The 22,968-nt window shown below is 46.0% G+C and overlaps 1 protein-coding gene across 2 annotated transcripts; it reads left to right on the forward strand.

The window, feature by feature from the left end:
* Positions 1-8,085: 8,085 nt before the first annotated feature.
* Positions 8,086-22,673, forward strand: ERGIC3 (ERGIC and golgi 3). 2 transcript variants are annotated; one of them, XM_007522641.3, is made up of 13 exons: positions 8,086-8,242; positions 8,379-8,449; positions 8,570-8,657; positions 8,858-8,977; positions 12,257-12,350; positions 14,564-14,729; positions 14,822-14,879; positions 17,321-17,352; positions 21,279-21,375; positions 21,453-21,517; positions 22,020-22,156; positions 22,230-22,285; positions 22,456-22,673. In XM_007522641.3, exons 1-13 carry the CDS (start codon positions 8,155-8,157, stop codon positions 22,533-22,535), a joined length of 1,152 nt encoding a protein of 383 aa, XP_007522703.1. In that variant the 5' UTR covers positions 8,086-8,154; the 3' UTR covers positions 22,536-22,673. The 2 variants fall into 2 exon arrangements, with proteins under 2 accessions (XP_007522703.1, XP_060044984.1); XM_060189001.1 differs by lacking the exon at positions 8,570-8,657 and having other exon boundaries at positions 8,180-8,242.
* The last annotated feature ends 295 nt before the right edge of the window (positions 22,674-22,968 follow it).

Raw genomic sequence — 22,968 nt, forward strand, 5'->3', positions numbered from 1 at the left:
ATCAATAACAACAACAACTACAACAACAATGAAAAACAACACGGGCAACAAAAGGGAAAATAAATAAATAAAAAAAAATTTAAGAAGAGCCCAACACTTTATCAAACACTGCACCACTGCCTGGACCATGCATCTGTTTTTCCTTTTCTTTCTTTTTTCCTTCCTTCCATTCTTTTTATTGGATAGGACAGAGAGAAATTGAGAGGGGAGCTGTAGATGGACAAAGAAAAGATACCTTCTTCACTGCTTGTGTGAATCATCCTCCCTGCAGGTAGGGAGTTAGAGCTGGAACCTGGGTCCTTGTGCATGGTAATATATGTGCTTAATTGGGTGCACCACTACCTGGCCCCCAGAAAGGGATTTTTAAGAACTAGATATGTGTGATTCTCCTCTCCATTGTATAACTCCCACTCAGACCTCTCTTCTCTAGATCCCATATCTAACAACCTATTCAGCTGTTTGACCTCTCACTCACAAAACAAACATGATTCTTTTTTTAAATTTTTTAATATTTATTTATTTATTTTCCCTTTTGTTGCCCTTTTTTATTGTTGTTGTAGTTATTATTGTTGTTGTTGTTACTGATGTTGTTGTTGTTGGATAGAACAGAGAGAAATGGAGAGAGGAGGGGAAGACAGAGAGGGGGAGAGAAAGCTAGACACCTGCAGACCTGCTTCACCACTTGTGAAGTGACTCCCCTGCAGGTGGGGATAAACATGATTCTTAACTTAGGATATTCCTTTTAAACCAAACACTTCCAGAGCTAGAAAGGTGAGTCAGTGGTAGAACACATACTTGAGGCCCTGACACCAAATTAATCTCTTCCCAGGACTTCTTTTTATTTATTTTTTTATTTTCCTCTTTGTTGTCCTTATTGTTTTTTATTGTTGTAGTTATTATTGTTGTTGCTATTGATGTCGTTGTTGGATAGGACAAAGACAAATGGAGAGAGGAGGAGAAGCCAGAGGGGGGGGAGAGAAAGACAGACACCTGCAGACCTGCTTCACCGCCTGTGAAGCGACTTCCCTCCCTGCAGGTGGGGAGCCAGGGGCTCAAACCGGGTTCCTTATGCTTATGCCGGTCCTTGCGCTTTTGTGCCACATGCGCTTAACCCGCTGTGCTATTGCCTGACTCCCTCCCAGGGCTTCTTTATCTTAGTAAATGGTCCCACCATTCACCCAATTCCTGATGCCAGACACCTATGTATGATCCTTGATTTCTTCCTCTCTGATAACCTCTTCTTTTTAATATTTTTAACTTTATTTAATTTGATAGGCGAAAGAGAAATTGAGAGGGAAAAGGATGGAGAAGTAGAGAGAAACCTGCATCACTGCTCACCACTCTTGGAAGTTTTCCCCACTGCAGGTGGGGACTGGGGGCTTGAAGCCAGATCCTCGTGTATGACGATGACTGGTGCACTTGACCATGTGCCACCACGTTGTCCTCTCCTCTTCAATAATTTCCAATTACATTTTTTTTGCCTCCAGGGTTATTGCTGGGGCTCAGTGCCTGCACCATGAATCCACTCCTCCTGGAGGTCATCTTTATCAACTGTTGTTGCTGCTGCTGCTGCTGTTGGATAGGACAGACAGAAATTGAGAGAAGAGGGGAAGACAGAGAGGGAGAAAGATAGACACCTGCTGACCTGCTTCACTGCTTACGATGCAATCCCCCTGCAGATGGGGTCCCTGGGGCTTAAACTGGGATCTTTGTGTGTGGTTCCTTGTGCTTTGCACTTTGTGTGTTTAACCCAGTGTGCTACCGCCCACCCGTTTTTGTTTTTTGCTACAGCACTGCTCAACTCTGGCTTATGGTGCTGTTGGAGTCCGAACTCAGAGCCTCAGGTATGAAAGTCATTTGCATAACCATTAAAAAGTTTTTAATAATCATCTAGAAAGAGATGCATAGTAAATTTTTTATAAAGTGTTTCTTTTAAAAACATTTTAAAATCTTTATTTATTTTAAATAGAGACAGAGAAATTGTGTGGGGAGGAGGAAATAGTGCAGGAGGGAGACAGAGAGTCACCTGCAGACTTACCTCACCACTAGTGAAGCTTTCCCCCTGCAGGTGGCGACCAGGGGCTTGAACCCTGATTCTTGCACACTGTAATGTGTGCGTTTAACCAGGTGCGCCACCGCCTGGCCTCCATAGTAAATTTTAATGCTGGGGGTTGGGACGTGGTGCACCAGGTTAAGCACACATAGTATGAAGCACAAGGACCCGTGCAAAGATTTGAACTCCCTGGCTCCCCACCTTCAGGGGGGTCACTTCACACAGTGAAGCAGGTCTGCAGGTCCCCCTCCCCTCTCAATTTTTCTCTGTCCTGTCAAACCAAAATAAATAATGACTTCCAGGAGCAGTGGATTTGTAGTGCAGGCACCGAATCACAGCAATAACACTGGAGGCAAAAAAAAAAAAAAAAGTAAATCTTAATTGTTGCGTTTATATAAACTGATATTTTTATTTTTATTTTTAAAAATTTATTTATTTTCCCTTTTGTTGCCCTTGTTGTTTAACATTGTTATTGTTATTGGTGTCGTTGTTGTTGCATAGGACAGACAGAAATGAAGAGAGGAAGGGAAGACAGAGAGGGGGAGAGAAGGGAAGACAGAGAGGGGGAGAGAAGGGAAGACAGAGAGGGGGAGAGAAGGGAAGACAGAGAGGGGGAGAGAAGGGAAGACAGAGAGGGGGAGAGAAGGGAAGACAGAGAGGGGGAGAGAAGGGAAGACAGAGAGGGGGAGAGAAGGGAAGACAGAGAGGGGGAGAGAAGGGAAGACAGAGAGGGGGAGAGAAAGACCGCTTGTGAAGCGACTCTCCTGCAGGTGGGAGCTGGGGGCTGGAACCGGGATCCTTATGCTGGTCCCTGCATTCGGCGCCACGTGCGCTTAACTGGCTGCGCCACCGCCTAACTCCCCATATGATTTTTTTAAAAGCTTTGTTTATTTTAGAGAGTTCATAGATACCACAACAGAGGGGCTGTGCTCAGAGGATCAGGAGACTTGGCCTTGCTACCAGGTGCTGGTGTTATAGGGGAGCAAGGGGGGAACATCGCTTGCTTCCCCCATTCCCAAAGTTCACCACACATTTTTCTCAACAAAGAATTGAAAAGAGAATGTGATTATTAAGGTAAATTAAACTTTTATTGAAAATAAAACATGTTAGTGGACCGGGAAGTGGCGCACTGGCTAAGGCACTAGACTCAAGCATGAGGTCCTGAGTTCAATCCCTGGCAGCACATGTACCAGAGTGATGTCTAGTTCTTTCTTTCTTTCCTATCTTTCTCATTAATAAATAAACTCTCAAAAAAAATGTTAGAGAAAGAAGGAGAGAGACAGAAAAGGAGAAAGAAAAGGAGACTTAGGGTGGGGGTTGATAGCATAATAGTTATTCAAAGACACTGTCATGCCTGAGGCTCTGAAGTCCCAGGTTCAATCTCCCACACCATCATAAGCCAGAGTTGAGCAGTGCTCTGGTGCTTGTCTTTCTCTCTTTTCATCTCTCTCAAAAAATAAAATAAATAGGGAGACGACTTCCGGAGGCGGAGCTATGAGCAGTAGATCTTTCTCTCCTCTCCTCTCCTCTCTTCTCTCCTCTCCTCTCCTCTCCTCTCCTCTCCTCTCCTCTCCTCTCCTCTCCTCTCCTCTCCTCTCCTCTCCTCTCCTCTCCTCTCCTCTCCTCTCCTCTCCTCTCCCAGATCAACAAGGAATACCAAAGGAGACCACCCAGGACCGAAACAAGACAGGACTAGAATGACCACAGGAACCCAGTAAATCAGAATCTACTACCCTCAGAATGCTACTACCCTCAGAATCTGGAGCAGCAACAGGGAGGGACACCAGGGGACAGAGATCTAACCGGGAAACTCAGGAGAAGACCTATACCTCGGTGGCATAGCTGAGGGGCTGTTAAAGTCTCTTTGCATAACCACTGGATTATCTCTGCCACACCCTGCTCTATCTCTTGGTCAGGAGTCAGTGATTAAGCTAAGAAGCCTATTGACAGTTTAAAAGCCCTCAGGCAGGGAGTATTCCAGTGTCTTCAATCTTCTGGAAGACTTTTAAAAGTAGAGGTATTAGTTCTTCTTGAAGGTTTTGTAGAATTCATTTGTAAAACCATCTGGTCCAGGACTTTTATTTTTGGGAAGATTTTTGCTGCTCCAGATTCTGAGGGTAGTAGCAATGGAGACTCAGAGTTGCACTTGGTGAGTCTCTGGGGAGTCCTTTCCTCCCTTCAGCTGTCCCCTTGTTGTGGAGCAGACTGGAGGTGGTGTCTCCACTGATAAACTGTTGAACTGTTAGCAGCCACTTAATCTCTCCTTAGGCCCCTCTCTCCTCTCTGTCACCAGCCACGTGTGTTTGTACTCACGGGTGATTTACTGGGTTCCTGTGGTCATTCTAGTCCTGTCTTGTTTCGGTCCGGGTGGTCTCCTTTGTTATTCCTAGTTGATCCAGGAGAGGAGAGGAGAGAAAGCGATCTGCTGCTCGTAGCTCCGCCTCCGGAACAGCTTTTCCGCATAAATTTTAAAGACATTTTCAATGAAAAGAATCCAATTACAAGGAAGACTAAGGCAAGTATAAACCTATGGGACTACATCAAATTAAAAAGCTTCTTCACAGCAAAAGAAACCACTACCCAAACCAAGAGACCCCTCACAGAATGGGCGAAGATCTTTACATGCCATACATCAGATAAGAGTTTAGTAACCGGGAGTCAGGCTGTAGCGCAGCGGGTTAAGCGCAGGTGGCGCAAAGCACAAGGACCGGCATAAGGATCCCGGTTCGAACCCCGGCTCCCCACCTGCAGGGGAGTCGCTTCACAGGCGGTGAAGCAGGTCTGCAGGTGTCTATCTTTCTCTCCCCCCTCTGTCTTCCCCTCCTCTCTCCATTTCTCTCTGTCCTATCCAACAATGACAACAACAATAATAACTACAACAATAAAACAAAAGGGCAACAAAGGGAATAAATAAAATAAATATTTTAAATATATATATATATAAAGAGTTTAATAACCAACATATATAAAGAACTTGCCAGACTAAAAAACAAGACAACAAATAACCCCATCCAAAAATGGGGGGAGGACTTGGACAGAATATTCACCACAGAAAAGATCCAAAAGGCTGAGAAACACATGAAAAAATGCTCCAAGTCTCTGATTGTCAGAGAAATGCAAATCAAGACAACAATGAGATATCACTTCACTCCTGTGAGAATGTCATACATCAGAAAAGGTAACAGCAGCAAATGCTGGAGAGGGTGTGGGGTCAAAGGAACCCTCCTACACTGCTGGTGGGAATGTCAATTGGTCCAACCTCTGTGGAGAACAGTCTGGAGAACTCTCAGAAGGCTAGAAATGGACCTACCCTATGACCCTGCAATTCCCCTCCTGGGGATATATCCTAAGGAACCCAACACATCCATCCAAAAAGATCTGTGTATACATATGTTCTTGGCAGCACAATTTGTAATAGCCAAAACCTGGAAGCAACCCAGGTGTCCAACAACAGATGAGTGGCTGAGCAAGTGGTGGTATATATACACAATGGAATACTACTCAGCTGTAAAAAATGGTGACTTCACCATTTTCAGCCGATCTTGGATGGACCTTGAAAAAATCATGTTGAGTGAAATAAGTCAGAAACAGAAGGATGAATATGGGATGATCTTACTCTCAGGCAGAAGTTGAAAAACAAGGTTAGAAAAGAAAACACAAGTAGAACCTGAAGTGGAATTGGCATATTGCACCAAAGTAAAAGAATACAGGTCCATGAAAGATGATGAATGACATAGTGGGGGTTGTATTGTTAAATGGGAATCTGGGGAATGTTATGCATGTACAAACTATTGTATTTACTGTTGAATGTAAAACATTAATTCCCCAATAAAGAAATAAATTGTAAAAAAAAAAAAAAAACAGAAAAAAATAAAATAAAATATTTGAAAAAAAAAAAAAAGGAAAGGGGACTTACATACTTGATTATAACATGGTAGTCCCAGGAAAGAGTTGATATGATCTTTTTTATGTAGCACTGGGGCATGAACCCAGGGCCTCACACATGCACAACTCCTCTACACAGCTTTCCTGCCCCCCCCCTTTGACAGTGGGAGAGATTTTTTTTTTTTCAAATGAAGACAGAGGAGGGAAGGATCACAGCATCAGTCTACCACCCAAGGAATTACCTGGTACCATCAATGGTGCTCCCATGCAGTGCCAGGATTTGATTCCAGAGTCTCACACAAAGCAAGGAATGAGCTTCATTAAATGAGGTAACTCCTATGCTGAGTCATACTTTTGTGTCACACCTAAGAATGGTTTAGTTAACCCAAGAAATATCATGAAGATATTTTTACATTTAATCTTGTAACATATGCTCTCTTAATTTTTTCTAAATTATCTCTATTTATTTATTGGATAGAGACAGCCAGAAATCAAGAGGGACAGGAGAAATAGATAGCGAGAAAGACACCTGCAGCACTGCTTCACCACTTGCAAAGATTTCCCGAATTAGGTGGGAACCTGGGCCTGGAATCTGGGTCCTTGTGCATTGTAACATATGCTCTCAACCAGCTTGTGCCACCATCCAGCCCCTATTTTGTAATATTGTGTTTAACATTTAGTTTTTTTTTTTTAAACACCTATTCTCAGTTAATTTTCATATGGTATATGATAAAAGTCATTAAAATTTTTTTTATTTACCCTTTTGTTGTCCTTGTTTTTATTGTTGTAGTTGTTGTTTTTGTTATTGATGTCGTCGTTGTTAGATAGGACAGAGAGAAATGGGGAGAGGAGGGGAAGACAGAGAGGGGGAGAAAAAGATAGACACCTGCAGACATGCTTCACAGCTTATGAAGCAACTCCCCTACAAGTGAGGAGGGGAACCGGGATCCTTATGCTGGCTCTTGTACTTTGCACCACCTGCACTTAACCTGCTGCACTACAGCCTGACTCCCTGAAGTCTTTTGTGTAACCACTATACTATCTCACCAGATAAGAGTCTTAATACATCTTAAGAAATATTGTATTTATTTATTAATGAAAAAGATAGGAAAGAGGAGGCTGGGCGGTGGCGTAGCCGGTTAAGAGCACATGGCACTTAGCGAGAACCGGAGTAAGGTTCCAGGTTCGAGCCCCCTGTCCCACCTGCAGGGCAGCTGCTACACAGGCAGTGAAGCAGGTCTGCAGGTGTCTTTCTCTGCCCTCTCTCAGTTTCTCTCTGTACTACCTAACAGCAACGACAGCAACTAAAGGAAAAAAAAAAAAAAAAAGCCTCCCGGAGCAGTGGATTCATAGTGCAGGCACCAAGCCCCAGTAATAACTCTGAAGGAAAAAAGAGAGAGAAAGAGAGAGAGAGAATGATAGGAAAGAAAGAACCAGACATCTGCTACATACACTGACGAGGATTGAACTCAGGACCTCATGCTTGGGAGTCCAATGCTTTATCCACTGCAACACCTCCTCGACCACTTGGTATATTTCTGAGTGGGTATCCTACTCTTCCTGAAAGCCTTTTTTGAATCAATTTCTGTAAGATTCCCTTAGTTCCCTGTGCGACCTCTTAACATAATTCTGGTCTCATGGCACTGAGATGACTTGAATTCTGCCCTTCCACCAACCATGCTCAAAGAAAGCATTGAGATTCTATTTGAACAAAATCAACTCCAAAGGCCCAGATTCTCAGAGTACCTTGAGGTCAAGGAGACTTGCTACTCCTTTTTTTTTTTCTTCCCCTATTATCTTTACTGGATAGAGACAAAAATGGAGAGAGAAGGGGGAGCTAGGAAAAAGACAGAGACACCTGCAGGTGGAGACCGTGGGTTTGAATCCGGGTCCTTGTGGATTGTAACATGTGCGCAAGCAGGTGCACCGTCACGCGTCATAAGACTTGCTCTTTCTGCCCCACTGAGACCTCCTTCCCTGGGGCTTGGCAGCAGGGCAGCCAAGCAGCCCTTTCCTGGGAATTGATGGCCAATACCAAGGGGCGTGGCAGCACCGGTGGGCGGGTCGGTCTGTGTGAGAACTCGGGCGATGGGTGGAGCCAAGTGTATACGCTGCTGCGCCTGCGTGGGGGGCGAGGGGGCGTGGTTCTGGCGCCGGACCGGAAGCGGGAGGCTGCAGGGGCGGGCTGGCGGGCGTCTCCTTTCCGGCTGGTCCCCATGGAGGCGCTGGGGAAGCTGAAGCAGTTCGATGCCTACCCCAAGACTCTGGAGGACTTCCGGGTCAAGACCTGCGGGGGCGCGGCGGGTAGGCGGCTGTGGGGCCGGGGTCACGGGGAATGGGGTGTCCTAGAGCTTGGCCGGCGCGTCTGGACTTTGTCTGGCCTGCCAGAGCCAGAGGGGTGGAACAGAGGCCATTCTGACCCTCGTTCCCTGCCCTGTAGTGACCATTGTCAGTGGCCTTCTCATGCTGCTACTGTTCCTGTCGGAGCTGCAGTATTACCTCACCACCGAGGTAAGGGGCGTGGCCTAGTGCGTGGGCGTGGCTTGTCATTCTAGGGTTAGGGCCTTTGGGGTTGGGGGTGGGAAAGAAAGAGGCCTGGGGCCTAGCCTTACAGAGGTAGTGCTGCCACAGGTGCATCCTGAGCTCTACGTGGACAAGTCGCGGGGAGATAAGCTGAAGATCAACATCGATGTACTTTTTCCACACATGCCTTGTGCCTGTGAGTACCTCACCCTGGGTAGGTGTTGCAAATCCCTAACTATTCGGATGGACTTCCAGAGGCACATCTGCAGTCATAGGTTCTAGTCTGGACCCTAGGACAACCTCCTTCCCCTTATCCACTACAACCCCCATGACCGGCCCACATCTCCTTCCCCTGCAAAATCCCTATATCCCCTCACCCTGACTTCCTGCTTCCAGATCTGAGCATTGATGCCATGGACGTGGCTGGGGAACAGCAGCTGGATGTGGAACACAACCTGTTTAAGCAGCGACTGGATAAGGATGGCATCCCCGTGAGCTCAGAGGCAGAGCGTCATGGTAACTGGGGGATGGCTCAGGTTTCCTTTTGGCAAATGGGCTGTGGCCAACTTAGTGACAGAAGAGCCCTAATGACTTGTTTAGGGTTCTGCAGATTTTGAGTACAAAGTGAACTGAAACCCATACTGAGCACTACCTGTCTGGCATTCTCAGAGGTCTCTAGTCATGGTTTTGCATAATGGAAAGACACCTACAGACCTGCTTCACCGCTTGTGAAGTACCCCCGCAGATGGGGAACCAGGGACTCGAACCGGGATCTTTGCACAGGTCCTTATGTTTTGCGCCATGTGTGCTTAACTTGCTTCGTTACCACCAGGCACCCTGGTGTTCACTTTTTTGTGACCTCCCAATACCTCCATTAACTCACTTTATCTCTATAACAGAACTCATCTCAGAGTTAGAGCTTTTCACATTGTAGGGATTGCTCTCTCGGTGAAGTTTATTGGATCTTCAACAGGTGTATGTTGATTGGCAATAAAAAGCAATGTAATTTGCTATCAGAGTGAATGTATGAGGGGGCTGGGCAGTAGTGCAGCAGGTTAAGGCCACATGGGGCAAAGCCCAACGACTGGTGTAAGGATCCTGTTCGAGTCCGGGGCTCCCCACCTGCAAGTAGGGGATCACTTCACAAGCGGTGAAGCAGGACAGGTCTGCAGGTGTTTTCTCTTTCTCTCCCCTTCTCTGTCTTCCCCTCCTCCCTAGATTTCTCTCTGTTCTATCCAACAACAATGACAGCAATAACAACATTAATAACAACAATGATAAACAACAAGGACAACAAAAGGGAAAAAAATAGCCTCCAGGAGCAGTGGATTTGTAGTGCAGGCACTGAGCCCCAGCGATAACCTGGAGGAAAAAGAAAAAAAAAAAAAAGAATGTATGGTGGGGGCCTGATGGTGGCGCACCTGGTTGACTGCCCATATTACAGTGTACTGGATTTGAGTCCCCAGTCCCCAACTGCAGGGGGAAAGCTTTGCAAGTGGTGAGGCAGTGCTGCAGGTCAGTCTTTCTCTCTCTCTATTCCCCTCCCCTCTTGGTTTCAGGCTGTCTCTATCAAATAAATAAAGATAATAAAAAAAATTTTTTTAAGATTATTTATTTATTTATTTATTAATGAGAAACATAGGAGGAGAGAGAAAGAACCAGGCATCACCCTGGTACATGTACTTCCAGGGATCGAACTCAGGACCTCATGCTTGAGAGTCCAATGCTTTATCCACTGCGCCACCTCCCAGACCACAATAAAAAAAATTTTTTTAAAGGTTGAGTGTATGGGACCGGGTGGTAATTTACCTGGTTGAGCACACATGTTACAATGCACAAGGACCTAGGTTTGAGCCTCCAGCCCCCACCTGCAGGGGGAAAGCTTTGCAAGTGATGAAGCTTTCTTGCAGGTTATCTCTCTTTCTCCCTTTCGAGGTGAGACTGGTGGTGACCTCAATAACAGACACAACTACTCAGACTTTATTTTCCCCAAAGTCCCTCTCGATTTCTGACTGTTTCTATTCAATAAATACAATAAAATTTTTTTAAAAATTAAATGTATGATGCTAAAGAGCAGAGTAAAGATTTATTCCAAGACTTTTTGATGTGAAAAAATTAATGAATTGAGGTTTTTTGTTGTTGTTGTTGTTTGTTTTTTGGTGGGGGAGAGGTTGTCTAGAGAGGAGCAGGAGGGTTATTTTGTGGGAGAAGTGGGGGAATGTTTTATGTCTACTACTATGTGATAAAGTACCCTGAAAGTTAGAAGTTTTTACACTTACTTTGGCTGCATATCTACTAAAATATAGTACGTGTTTTTTGTTTGTTTTCCCTAGTTTCTGTGAGTGAGGAATTCAGAAGTGGCTTGGTAAAGTGAATTTGTTTTATTTATTTATTTATTATTTATTTTCCCTTTTGTTGCCCTTGTTTTTTATTGTTGTAGTTATTGTTGTTGTTGTTGTCATCATTGTTGGATAGGACAGAGAGGAATGGAGAGCGGAGGGGAAGACAGAGAAGGGGAGAGAAAGATAGACACCTGCAGACCTGCTTCATCACTTGTGAAACGACTCCCCTGCAGGTGGGGAGCTGGGGGATCGAACCCAGATACTTACGCCGGTCCTTGCACTTCACGCCATGTACACTTAACCCACTGTGCTACCATCCGACTCCTGTGAATTAGTTTTAAGATTTGTCTGGAGATTAACATTTAAGTTATTGGCTGAGACTTCATCATTTGAAAGTTTGGTTGCTTCTAAAAGGGTTCACACATGTGGTTGTTGTTAAGATGTCTTGGTGAATTGCTTGCCACGTAGGCCTCTTAGTAAGGTTGTTTAAATATCACAACCTGACAGATGAATCCCCTCTGTGCAAGTGATAAGGAGAAAGTTAGGTGGAAACCACATCTTTTTTTGTCATACAAAACTTGACATAGTATTTTTTGTTTACTTTGCTTTTGTTGTCTGTGCTTTTAATGTCAAATCCATAAAAATATTGACAAGACTAGACTTAGAAGCTTTTTCTGTTTTCTTCCGGGAGTTTTATAGTATCAAGTATTATGATTAAAATTATAATCCATTTTGAATTTATTTTGGTGAGTGGTCTAAAATAAGGGTTCAGGTCTGGGAAGTGCTGCAGTGGATAGGGCATTGAATTCTAAGCATGAGGTTCCTAGTTCCATCCCTAGAATCACGAATACCAGAGTGATGCTCTGATGGTCTCTCTTTCTCTCTTTTTCCATCTCATTAATAGTGAATAATTATTTAAATATTAAAAGACAATATAAAGATACATTTTCATTCTTCTGAACCATTATTCTTTCTCCCTCACCCTGTTACTATTACTTTTTTTTCTGTTTTTTAAAAAATATTCATTTTCCCTTTTGTTGTCCCTGTTGTTTTATTGTTGTAGTTATTATTGTTGTAGTTGGATAGGACAGAGAGAAATGGCGAGAGGAAGGGAAGACAGAGAGGGGGAGAGAAAGACACCTGCAGACCTGCTTCACTGCCTGTGAAGCGACTCCCCTGCAGGTGAGAAGTCAGGGGCTCGAACCAGGATCCTTACACAGGTCCTTGCATTTTGTACCACGTGCGTTTAACCCACTGTGCTACTGCCTGACTCCCTGTTACTATTACTTTTATTGAAAAAAATATATGTAGAAAAATTTAGTGTTTCACACGCAGTACACATTACATAAATGTTAGTGTTGTTATAACTTTTATTATTCTCAGCCTGCAGGCTATGGGACCATGCAGGGCATGGGTATACAGGCTGATGCCCCTGCCTCTGCCCTCCCCTTAGAACTCGGGAAAGTCGAGGTGAAGGTGTTTGACCCTGACTCCCTGGACCCTGGCCGCTGTGAGAGCTGCTACGGTGCTGAGACTGAAGACATCAAGTGAGTCTGCCCCTGAGGGTGAAGAGGGATGTGGAGTGGGGCTCCCTTCAGGCTCTGTGTGTCAGCTAGCCTCAATTAGACCACAGCAAGAGGGGAGGTTGAGCCAAGAATTGACTAGGTGTCTGCTTTGGTCATGATCCTGGATGAATAACAGGCTCTGGGGCAGTCGCTCGTAGACCTGGGGAAAGGGTGGAAGTGGTTCCTGTTTTGGTTCTCAGATGGTCTCTGGAGTCCAGCAATATGGGTTCTACCCTTGGACCAAACCACATAATCTCTCTTGAAGGGAGATGATGATGATGCCCTCCTCATGTCACCTAAGAATAAAATGTGGGGAGTCGGGCTGTAGCGCAGCGGGTTAAGCGCAGGTGGCGCAAAGCACAAGGACCGGCATAAGGATCCCGGTTCGAACCCCGGCTCCCCACCTGCAGGGGAGTCGCTTCACAGGCGGTGAAGCAGGTCTGCAGGTGTCTATCTTTCTCTCCTCCTCTCTGTCTTCCCCTCCTCTCTCCATTTCTCTCTGTCCTATCCAACAACGACAACAACAATAATAACTACAACAATAAAACAACAAGGGCAACAAAAGGGAATAAATAAATAAAATAAATATTTTTAAAAAATTTAAAAAAAATAATAAAATGTGATCCCCATATAACACTCAGCTGGAAGGATCAATGCTAATTATTAAGCCCTTGATATATAGCAACTGCTGTTTCCCAGGTTCTGACCCTTGAGAGACTTGATTCATCAGATCTGACTGGGAGCTGGGAAGATCTATTTTTAAATGGCTTGATTGTGATAAAACATATATAAGATGTGTGATAAAATATATATAAGATGTGTTTTAGCTATTTTCAAGTGTTCGATTTAGTGGTATTAAACTTCATTATTTGGGTGGGGTTAGACAGCATACTGGTTATACAGAGAGACTGAAGTCCCAGTTTCAATCCCCTGTATCACCATAAACCAGAGATGATCAGTGCTTTGGTAATAAATAAATGTTTAACTACATTGTTTTATTTAAATATCCATTTCTTTTTAAAAAATTTATTTATTTATGAGAAAGATAGGAGGTAGAGAGAGAAGAGCCAGACATCACTCTGGTACATATGCTGCCGGGGATTGAACTCAGGACCTCGGGACCTCATGCTTGAGAATCCAATGCTTTAACCGCTGTGTCACCTCCCTGACCACTCCATTTATTTTTTAAAGAGAGAACCAGAACATCATTCTGGTATATGTAATGCTGGGGACCAAACTCAGGACCTCATGCTCTTAAGTCCAATGCTCAAGCCACTTTACCACCTCCTGGGCCATTATTTTTACAAGAGAGAGAAAGGCAGAAAGATTGACCACTACCACCATTTCACTACCTGTTTCAATACCTTTCCCACACACACACCAAACAGAATGGTAATCATGTCTTTATTTTTTCATTGCAGTGCCAAGTTCTGAAATCAGGGTCTTGCACATATGTGGTACTGCTGTGCAGGCCCAACTTTTTCATTATTTTAGAGAGAGAGGAAAGAGAATACAGTAGTTCTTTGCAATCCATGAACTCCCCTGGTACCATCCATGGTCCTCCCAGGTCATTCTGGGACTTCATCTCAGGACTGCGTGCATGGTAAAGATGTTCACTCTAACTGTGGAGCTGTCTTCTGGCCCTGGGAAATATGGTTTTTTTTTTTATTTCTTTTTTTTTTTTTTTTTCCCCTCCAGGGTTATTGCTGGGCTCGGTGCCTGCACCATGAATCCACCGCTCCTGGAGGCCATTTTTTCCCCCTTTTTGTTGCCCTGTTGTTGTAGCCTCGTTGTGTTTATTATTATTGCCATTGTTGATGCTGTTCGTTGTTGGATAGAACAGAGAGAAATGGAGAGAGGAGGGGAAGACAGAGGGGGAGAGAAAGACAGACACCTGCAGACCTGCTTCACCGCTTGTGAAGCAACTCCCCTGCAGGTGGGGAGCTGGGGGCTCGAACCAGGATCCTTACGCTGGTCTTTGCACTTAGTGCCACATGCGCTTAACCCACTGCGCCACCGCCCAACCCCCATTTTTTAAAAATTTCTAAACGGTTCTGCTACCACAGAGGAGAAACTCTGAGGTGAGATTGGTGGTGACCTCATTAACAGACACAATTACTCAGACTTTATTTCCCCAAGTGCCAGCTCATTTTTTGTGCCTAACAGCCTCTCCCCCACCCCATCTCATCCTACAGGTGCTGTAACACCTGTGAGGATGTGCGGGAGGCATATCGCCGTCGAGGCTGGGCCTTCAAGAACCCTGACACTATTGAGCAGTGCCGGCGAGAGGGTTTCAGCCAGAAGATGCAGGAGCAGAAGAATGAAGGCTGCCAAGTGTATGGCTTCTTGGAAGTCAACAAGGTAGCAGAGGGAGCCAGCCAGGTTAGGCTAGCCAGGCCGAGGTCAGCCCCACACCACTGTGCATGGAGAATGAGAGCGAATATCCCCTACAGGTGGCCGGAAACTTCCACTTTGCCCCTGGGAAGAGCTTCCAGCAGTCGCACGTACATGGTGAGTCCTCTTGCTTCAGCGGGAAGGCCTAGACCCTGGACACTTTCTACCTGATGGTCTTTTGTCTCTGACCGGAGCAGACCTATCCCAGGGCAGCAGTGTGTAGTACCGGGCTAAGAGCCCTGACTGAGGAGCCAGACTGCCTGGTTCAGAGCCTAGTTTTAGGCCTTAGTTGGCTGTATGACAACTTGAGAACTTTTTTTTTTTTCTTTTGAGCTTTAACTTACTACTTTATAAAGTGGTGATGATCGTATCTTTCTCCTGGGGCATTTATTCAGCCTCCTGGGATAGGCACTTAAAATGGTTAGCCCTTGGGAGTTGGGCGGTAGCGCAGTGGGTTAAGTGCAGGTGGTTCAAAGCGCAAGAATCTCAGTTCGAGCCACTGGCTCCCCACCTGCAGGGGAGTCGCGTCACAAGCAGTGAAGCAGGTCTGCAGGTGTCTATCTTTCTCTCCCCCTCTCTGTCTTCCCTTCCTCTCTCCATTTCTCTCTGTCCTATCCAACAATGACAACAACAGTAAAACAACAAGGGCAACAAAAGGGAATAAATAAATAAATAATTTTTAAAAAACGGTTAGCCCTTAGTGTCAGGTGATCTGTGTGAGAACTGTTGGGGGAGGGGTGAGGGAGTGGAACTGAGGTGGAACACAATGATGTAAGGAAGGAGGGACCACAGGAAGTATGGCCTCACTGAATTTGAAGGTAGGAGACATATGTGGAGCTGTTGGTACACCATCTGCAGGCTCTCAGTTGGAGGTGATGGCAGATGAATCAGCAGCATCTTTGCTTCTCCACCTGCCCTACTGTCAGAACCAAAGAGCCCCAGGCAAAGGATGCGCAGTACCCTGGGAGGAGGTTCAAGATCCAAGGCAAAACTAAAGGGCTTGGAGCTTTCTGACATCCTTATTCATTTGGGTGGGACAGGAGGAGAGATTGTAAAGTTTATCAAATATTTTTCCTTCTTTAATCCTATTTAGTCCTCAGGATAGCCCTTTAACAGAAGAGTTCACTGAGGCCCAGAGAGGGCAAGTGATTTGCCTTGGATCACACAGCTAGAAAAGTGGTTCTTGGGCTCTAGTCTCTTGTCCTACTTGGGTTACTATACTTCATCCCCAAGGCCTCCTGGACTCTTCTCTGGAGTTTGTTAGCTGGGTCCAGACCACTGATGCTGAAGCAAGAAAGTTCAAATCTTCCTGTTCTCCACATACCTTGCTTTATAGTTCTCATTGTAAAACTCTGAATATTTTTTTTCCCTCTTCCTTTTCTCTCTCTCTCCTTTCCCCATGCTGCAGTCCATGCTGTGGAGAGTAAGTGGCCTTCCCCTCATTGAGACCATGTCCCAACTTCTGGGACAAGTTACCTGTCCAGGAGAAGGGGGAGGATTGGAGGGGTCTGGGGTTGGGCTTTCTCTGGCCTGACTGCTGGGTGACTACAGAAAGCACTAAGCTATCTTTGGAGTGGAGTTCCCTGCAGCAGAAGGGATCAGAGCTAGGTGGCAGGGGAACTTTCTCTGGATCTAGTGGGAAAGGTATTCATGGGGATTTCTTTGGGGGCTCAGAAGGCAGTCGATGGGGCAGAGGAGTCAGGGAAAGAGCTTGAAGGCATTCTCAGGTCCTGGCTCAGGGTTCAGTGGTTGGTCATCAGCCTTAATGAGACCACAATTAGTGGGTTTGTTTACTGAGATACAAGCAGAACCTTGACAGGAGATAGCATAATGATTATGCAAAGAGACTTTCATGCCTGAGGCTCAAAGTCCCAGGTTCAATCCTCCACATAACCGTAAACCAGAGATGATTAGTGCTCTGGTAAGATGATGATGATGATGATAATGAAAAGAAAAGAAAAAAAAAAAGAGAGATACATGTGTTAGAAGTGAGGCCTGGGGGCTGGATGGTGGTATACCTGGTTGAGTGCACATGTTACATGTAATGACCCAGGTTCAAACCCCCAGTCCCCACCTGTAAGGGGAAAGCTTTGCAAGTGCTGAAGCAGTGTTGCAAGTGTCTTTCTGTCTCTTCCTCCCTATCACCCCCTTTCCTCTCAATTTCTGGCTGTCTCTACCCAGTAAATAGGAAGGAAAGAAGGAAGGAAGGAAGGGGAGGGGAGGGGAAGGGAAGGGAAGGGAAGGGAAGGGAAGGGAAAGGAAAGGGAAGGAAAGAATTAAGAAAGGAAGGGAAGGAAGAAAGGAAGGAAGGAAGGACATCTAGGAGGGAGGAAGGAAAGAAAGAAGGAAGTTGGGTCTGTGTTCCCAAGGCCAGTATGGATGGTGTGGACTCACCCTCAGGTCCAAGGAAAACCTTCCTAGCTATCCTCAAGCATGCTCAGGCTAGAGGCTGGTTGCCAGGCAGGCCATGCATCAGAAGAGGCAGAGAGGAGACCTAAGTAAGGTTCGGAGGGGCTGGCCCTGTCGCACCTGTTGACACCTTCTCCTTTCTCTCCTAGTTCATGACCTGCAGAGCTTCGGTCTCGACAATGTACGTACCCAGTGGAATCCATAAAGGACAGGTGGGGGCTAGAGAGTTGGGTGTGCTCTTCTTGGAAAACAAATGTAGAAAAAGATACCATGTTCTGACAGGAGTCCAGTCTGCAGGAACTGGAGGTGACTTCTGTTTTTATTGTTGTTGTTGATGTTTGTTTTTATTTTTAGAACTTTTTTCCCCTTTAGTGAGAGACCAGAGCACCATTCCACCTATTTCTGCAGTGCCAGAGATTGAACCCAGGGCCTCACACATGGTGGGCATGTGCTCTGCTGTTGAGCTACCTCCCCGATGATTTTTGAACTGAGTTCTGTGCAGGGTGGGCATGGGTGATGGTATAGGACATGGGTATCCCCAGCAGTGGAATCTCAGAGCAAGGCTAGGAGAGAATGTAGCACTTCACTAATGGTAGACAGCTAGAGCATCACTCTGCAACATTCGATGCCTCCTGTGTGTGTCCAGTGATTTAGCCCGTGTCACCACCTGGGCTACTAGAGTGTAGCACTTTTTTTAAAAATTGTTTTATCTTTATTTTATTTATAGGATAGAAACAGCCAGAAATTGAGAGGGAAGGGGGAGATAGGGAGGGAGATAAAGAGACACCTGCAACCCTGCTCCACCATTCCTGAAGCTTTCCCCCTGCAGGTGGGGATCAGGGACTCGAACCTGGGTCCTTGTACACTGTAACATGTGAGCTCAACCAGGTGTGCCACCACCTGACCCTGGAGTGTAGCACTTCTTTTTAATTTTTATTATTATTATCATCTTTATTTGCTTTTGGATAGAAACAGCCAGAAATTGAGAGGACAGGGGAGATAGAGAGAAACAGACACCTGCAGCACTGCTTCACCACCTGTGAAGCTTTCCCAATGCAGGTGGGGGCCGGGAGCTCAGACCCAGGTCCTTGCACACTGTAACATGTGTGCTCAACCAGGTGCACCACCACCTGGCCCCTGGAGTGTAGCACTTCTAAGGGACTACTCAGACCAGAGTGGATAGATAAGATGGCCGTAAGGAGTGATGGGAGTGGTGGAGGGAATGAAGCATCGGGCAGTGGTGCAACCAGTTAAGTGCACAGGTTACCATGCACTGGGTTTGAGCCCTCGGTCCCCACCTGCAGTCGGTCTGCTTCATAATCAGTGAAGCAGGTCTGCAGGTTTTTATCTTTCTCTCCCTTTCTCTGTTTCCCTCTCCTCAGATTTTCTGTCTTCTCTAAGAACAATTAGAGAAAAAAAAAAGAAGAAGAAAATGGCTACCAGGAGCAGTGAAATCGTAGTGCCAGCACCAAGCCCCAGCAACCCTGGAGGCAATAAAATAATAATAAATATGTAAATAAGAGAGTGACATGGGGCAGATCACACAAAACTGAGGGATCATGTTGAGGAGTCTGGTTTTCTTTTTTTAAATTTTCTTTATATTTATTTTCCCTTTTGTTGCCCTTGTTGTTTAACATTGTTGTGGTTATTGATGTCGTTGGATAGGACAGAGAGAAATGGAGAGAGGAGGGGAAGACAGAGGGGGAGAGAAAGATAGACACCTGCAGACCTGCTTCACCGCCTGTGAAGCGACTCCCCTGCAGGTGGAGAGCCGAGGGCTCGAACTGGGATCGTTATGCTGGTCCTTGCGCTTTGCACCCCATGCGCTTAACCCGCTGCGCCATCGCCTGACTCCCTCTGGTTTTCCTTCTAAAAGAGTAGGAGAATGTTGATGTACTTTTTAATTTTTTTTTTCTTTTTACTTATTTATTCGCTTTTGTTGCCCTTGTTGTTTTTATTGATGTTGTTCTTGGATCGGACAGAGAGAAATGGAGAAAGGAGAGGAAGACAGAGAGGGGGAGAGAAAGATGATACCTGCAGACCTTCCCCGCCTGTGAAGCGACTCCCCTGCAGGTGGGGAACTGGGGCTCGAACCAGGATCCTTACTCCAGTCCTTGCACTTTGTGCCACCTGCGCTTAACCCGATGCGCTACTGCCTGACTTCCTAATGTTGACCTCCTTTAAGCACAGTTCTGACAAGGAAATTGTTTTATTTATGTTTTTTTTTCTTTTTAATTTGAAATATTTGTAGATTTAAATATGAAAAAGATAATACAAAAAATTTTTTTTTTCCATTTTTTGAAGATTTTTTTTGGGGGGGAGTCGGGCAGTAGCAGAGCGGGTTAAGTGCAGGTAGCGCAAAGCTCAAGGACCAGTTCAAGCCCCTGGCTCCCCACCTGCAGGGAACTCGCTTCACAAGCTGTGAAGTAGGTCTGTAGGTGTCTTTTTCTCCCCCTCTCTGTCTTCCCCTCCTCTCTCCATTTCTCTCTGTCCTATCCAACAACAATGACGACAAAAAAAAATTTTTTTAAATAAAGATTTTAAAAATATTTATTTTATTTATTCCCTTTTGTTGCCCTTGTTTTATTGTTGTTGTTATCGATGTCGTTGTTGGATAGGAAAGAGAGAAATGGAGAGAGGAGGGGAAGACAGGGGGAGAGAAAGATAGACACCTGCAGACCTGCTTCACTGACTGTGAAGCGACTCCCCTGCAGGTGGGGAGCCAGGGCTCGAACTGGGATCCTTATACCAGTCCTTGTGCTTTGCGCCACCTGCGCTTAACCCGCTGTGAAATGTTTTGTTTTTTTTTTAATATTTATTTCCTTTTTGTTGGCCTTGTTTTTATTGTTGTTGTAGTTGTTGATGTCGTTGTTGGATAGGAGAGAAATGGAGAGAGGAGGTGGAGACGGGGAGAGAAAGACAGACACCTGCAGACCTGCTTCACTGCCTGTGAAGCGACTCCCCTGCAGGTGGGGAGCCAGGGGCTCGAACCGGGATCCTTATGCCGGTCCTTGCGCTTTGCGCCATCTGTGCTTAACCCACTGTGCTACCGTCCAACTCCCTGTTATTTTTTTTCTATTTTTCTATATTTATTTACTTATTCTCTTTTGTTGTCCTTGTTTTCTATTGTTGTAGTTATTGTTTTTTGATGTTGTTGTTAGATAAGACAGAGAGAAATGGAGAGAGGAGGGGAAGAGAAAGATAGGTACCTGCAGATCTCCTTCACCACCTGTGAAGCAATTCCTCTGCAGGTGGGGAGCCGAGGGCTCCAACCGGGATCCTTATGCTGGTGCTTGCACTTTGTGCCACCTGCAGTTAACCCGCTGCGCTACCACCCGACTCCCCTGTTATTTATATTTTTTTAAGATCTATTTAGTATCTTGAGTTTGATATAGGTGGAATAGGACAGGAATGAGACCTGGAAGGTCTGCTCTAGTTAACCTAAGGCGCTCTGACTTGTGACCTCCAAACAAAAGCTAGCACCTGCCTCACCAGGCTTGTACTGGGTCTCTGTTGGCCTAGTGTTTTGCTTGTTTTTATTTAATTTTTTTATTAGTGATTTAATAATGATTAACAAGATTGTAAGATAACAGTGGTACAATTCCATACAGGTCCCATCACCAGAGTTCCATGCCCCATGGTCTCCATTTGAAACTTCCCTATTTTTTATCCCTCTGGGAGTATGTATCAAAATTCTTTTTGGAGTGCAGAAGGTGGAAGGTCTGACTTCTGTAATTGCTTCTCTGCTGGACATGGACATTGGCAGTGGATCCATACCCTTAGCCTTTTTTTATCTTTCTCTGGTTGGGTAGAGCTCTGGAGAGGTGAGATTTTTTGACACATTAGTGAGGTCATCTGCCCTGGCCTAGTGTTTGGATGCAACCACAACCTCAGACTCTAGAACCCACGAACTCTGGAGAAATCCCTAGGTGGGGAATAAGGCTGTCATTCTTAGGCAGGTTCTCCCAGGCAGGTTCCCCTCCTCCATCTACACACACCTACTCCCCAGACACAGGTCCCATCTGCTGCTGGAATGGAGAGCCTGGGCTAGGGTGGGCCTGTGGGGTCTCCGGTGCTTTGAGGCCCCAGCATTGCTATTGCTTACAGATCAACATGACCCACTACATCCGGCACCTGTCGTTTGGGGAGGACTACCCGGGCATTGTGAACCCCCTGGACCGCACCAATGTCACTGCACCCCAAGGTACCAGCCTAGGAGGTAGTCCCCAGCAACCAAAGTACTGCCCAGCACCCATGCCCAGTGCTTTCTTCTCCCTGCAGCCTCCATGATGTTCCAGTACTTTGTGAAGGTGGTGCCCACAGTGTACATGAAGGTGGATGGGGAGGTGAGTTGGTCAGAACTTTGGTATCAGTCTCTTACTTGGTGCTTGAGTTGTTTCAAGCTGGGAAGTGAAGTGCTGCTCTGATCCCCTTGTGATGAATGACAAACTAAGGCTCAGAGAGGTAGGTGACTTGCCTCCACTGCCAGAGCTCATGCCCCAGGCTGTTGAGTTTGTACGTGTTCTTCATACTTGCTCGTACTACCTCTAGTCATCCTATGGTGGCTGCCCTGGGCTGAGGGCTAATTGGACTGACCTTGGGCCACCTACTCCCCTTTGTGCTATGGCCTTTAGAGCCACATATCAGCAGGTGAGGTGAGGAACAGAGGAAGTCAGGAGCTTACAGTATATCCTTGAAGAACTGCTTCATATTCCTTCCTTCCTCTTGCACTGAGCTTGTGACTGGAGAGAAAGTGTGGGGATAGTGAGGCAGGACAATGGGCCCAGGCCCTACAGTGTCTGTCACCAGCATGGGACTCAGCCTTGACTCAGCTCCCCTCTGTCCCAGGTGCTGAGGACAAATCAGTTCTCTGTGACCAGACACGAGAAGGTTGCTAATGGACTGATGGGTGACCAGGGACTCCCTGGAGTCTTTGTGCTCTACGAACTCTCACCCATGATGGTGAAGCTGACAGAAAAGCACAGGTGAGGGTGGGGAACAGGAGGGTCCTGGGCTTCAGGGACTCAGGGTGCCCACTAACCCCCCCCCTCCTGCCAGGTCCTTTACTCACTTCCTGACGGGGGTGTGCGCAATCATCGGTGGCATGTTCACAGGTTAGAAACCCGAGGGCATCTCTGGGAGTGGGGGCATGGTGGGTGGTGTCAAGCCTGGACCTCTGGATTTTGGTTAGAGGAGGGAACTTCAGGGTATGGGGCATATGCTGACCTGACTAGCTATCCCAGGGCCCAAATGGACCAGAACCAGCCCTTGTCTCTCTCCCTAGTGGCTGGACTCATCGATTCAGTCATCTACCACTCAGCTCGAGCCATCCAGAAGAAAATTGACCTAGGCAAGACAACGTAGCTATCTCCTTCCTCTGTTGTTCCCTTTTTCTCTTGTTTCTCTTGGTCTTATGGTCATTTTCACAGCCTCTTCCCCTCACCCCCAACTTGGAGAGTCAGTCACAGACCCAGGTTGATAAAGCTATTGATTGTGGTAATACTTGCTGGTCTCTGTGTGGTTTTTGGTTCAGGACAGAGACTGGACCACACTTACTGAAGTTGATCAGGACTGACAGATCAGGGCCCAGTTGCTCTGTGGAAGCCCTGCACAGTCATCCCCTGGTTAATGGGCCTTTATTCTATACAGATTGATGCCCACCCACAGTTTCATCCTCAGTGTCTCCTCTTCTCCATACTTCGGACCTCTTGTATTCATGCCTAGTACTAAGACTGACCTTCCTGTAGCCACCACACCTCCAGCTTCATGAGTGTCTGACCCCAGTAGATCTAGGCAC

This window comes from Erinaceus europaeus, chromosome 1 (assembly GCF_950295315.1).
Source record: "Erinaceus europaeus chromosome 1, mEriEur2.1, whole genome shotgun sequence".
NCBI classification, from domain to species: Eukaryota; Metazoa; Chordata; class Mammalia; order Eulipotyphla; family Erinaceidae; genus Erinaceus; species Erinaceus europaeus.

Coding starts and splice junctions, on each gene's coding strand:
- ERGIC3 (XM_007522641.3), top strand. CDS start 8,155: ATGGAGGCGCTGGGGAAGCTGAAGCAGTTCGATGCCTACCCCAAGACT. Junction 8,450..8,569: donor AGTATTACCTCACCACCGAG/GTAAGGGGCGTG, acceptor GTGCTGCCACAG/GTGCATCCTGAGCTCTACGT. Junction 22,157..22,229: donor AAGCTGACAGAAAAGCACAG/GTGAGGGTGGGG, acceptor CCCTCCTGCCAG/GTCCTTTACTCACTTCCTGA.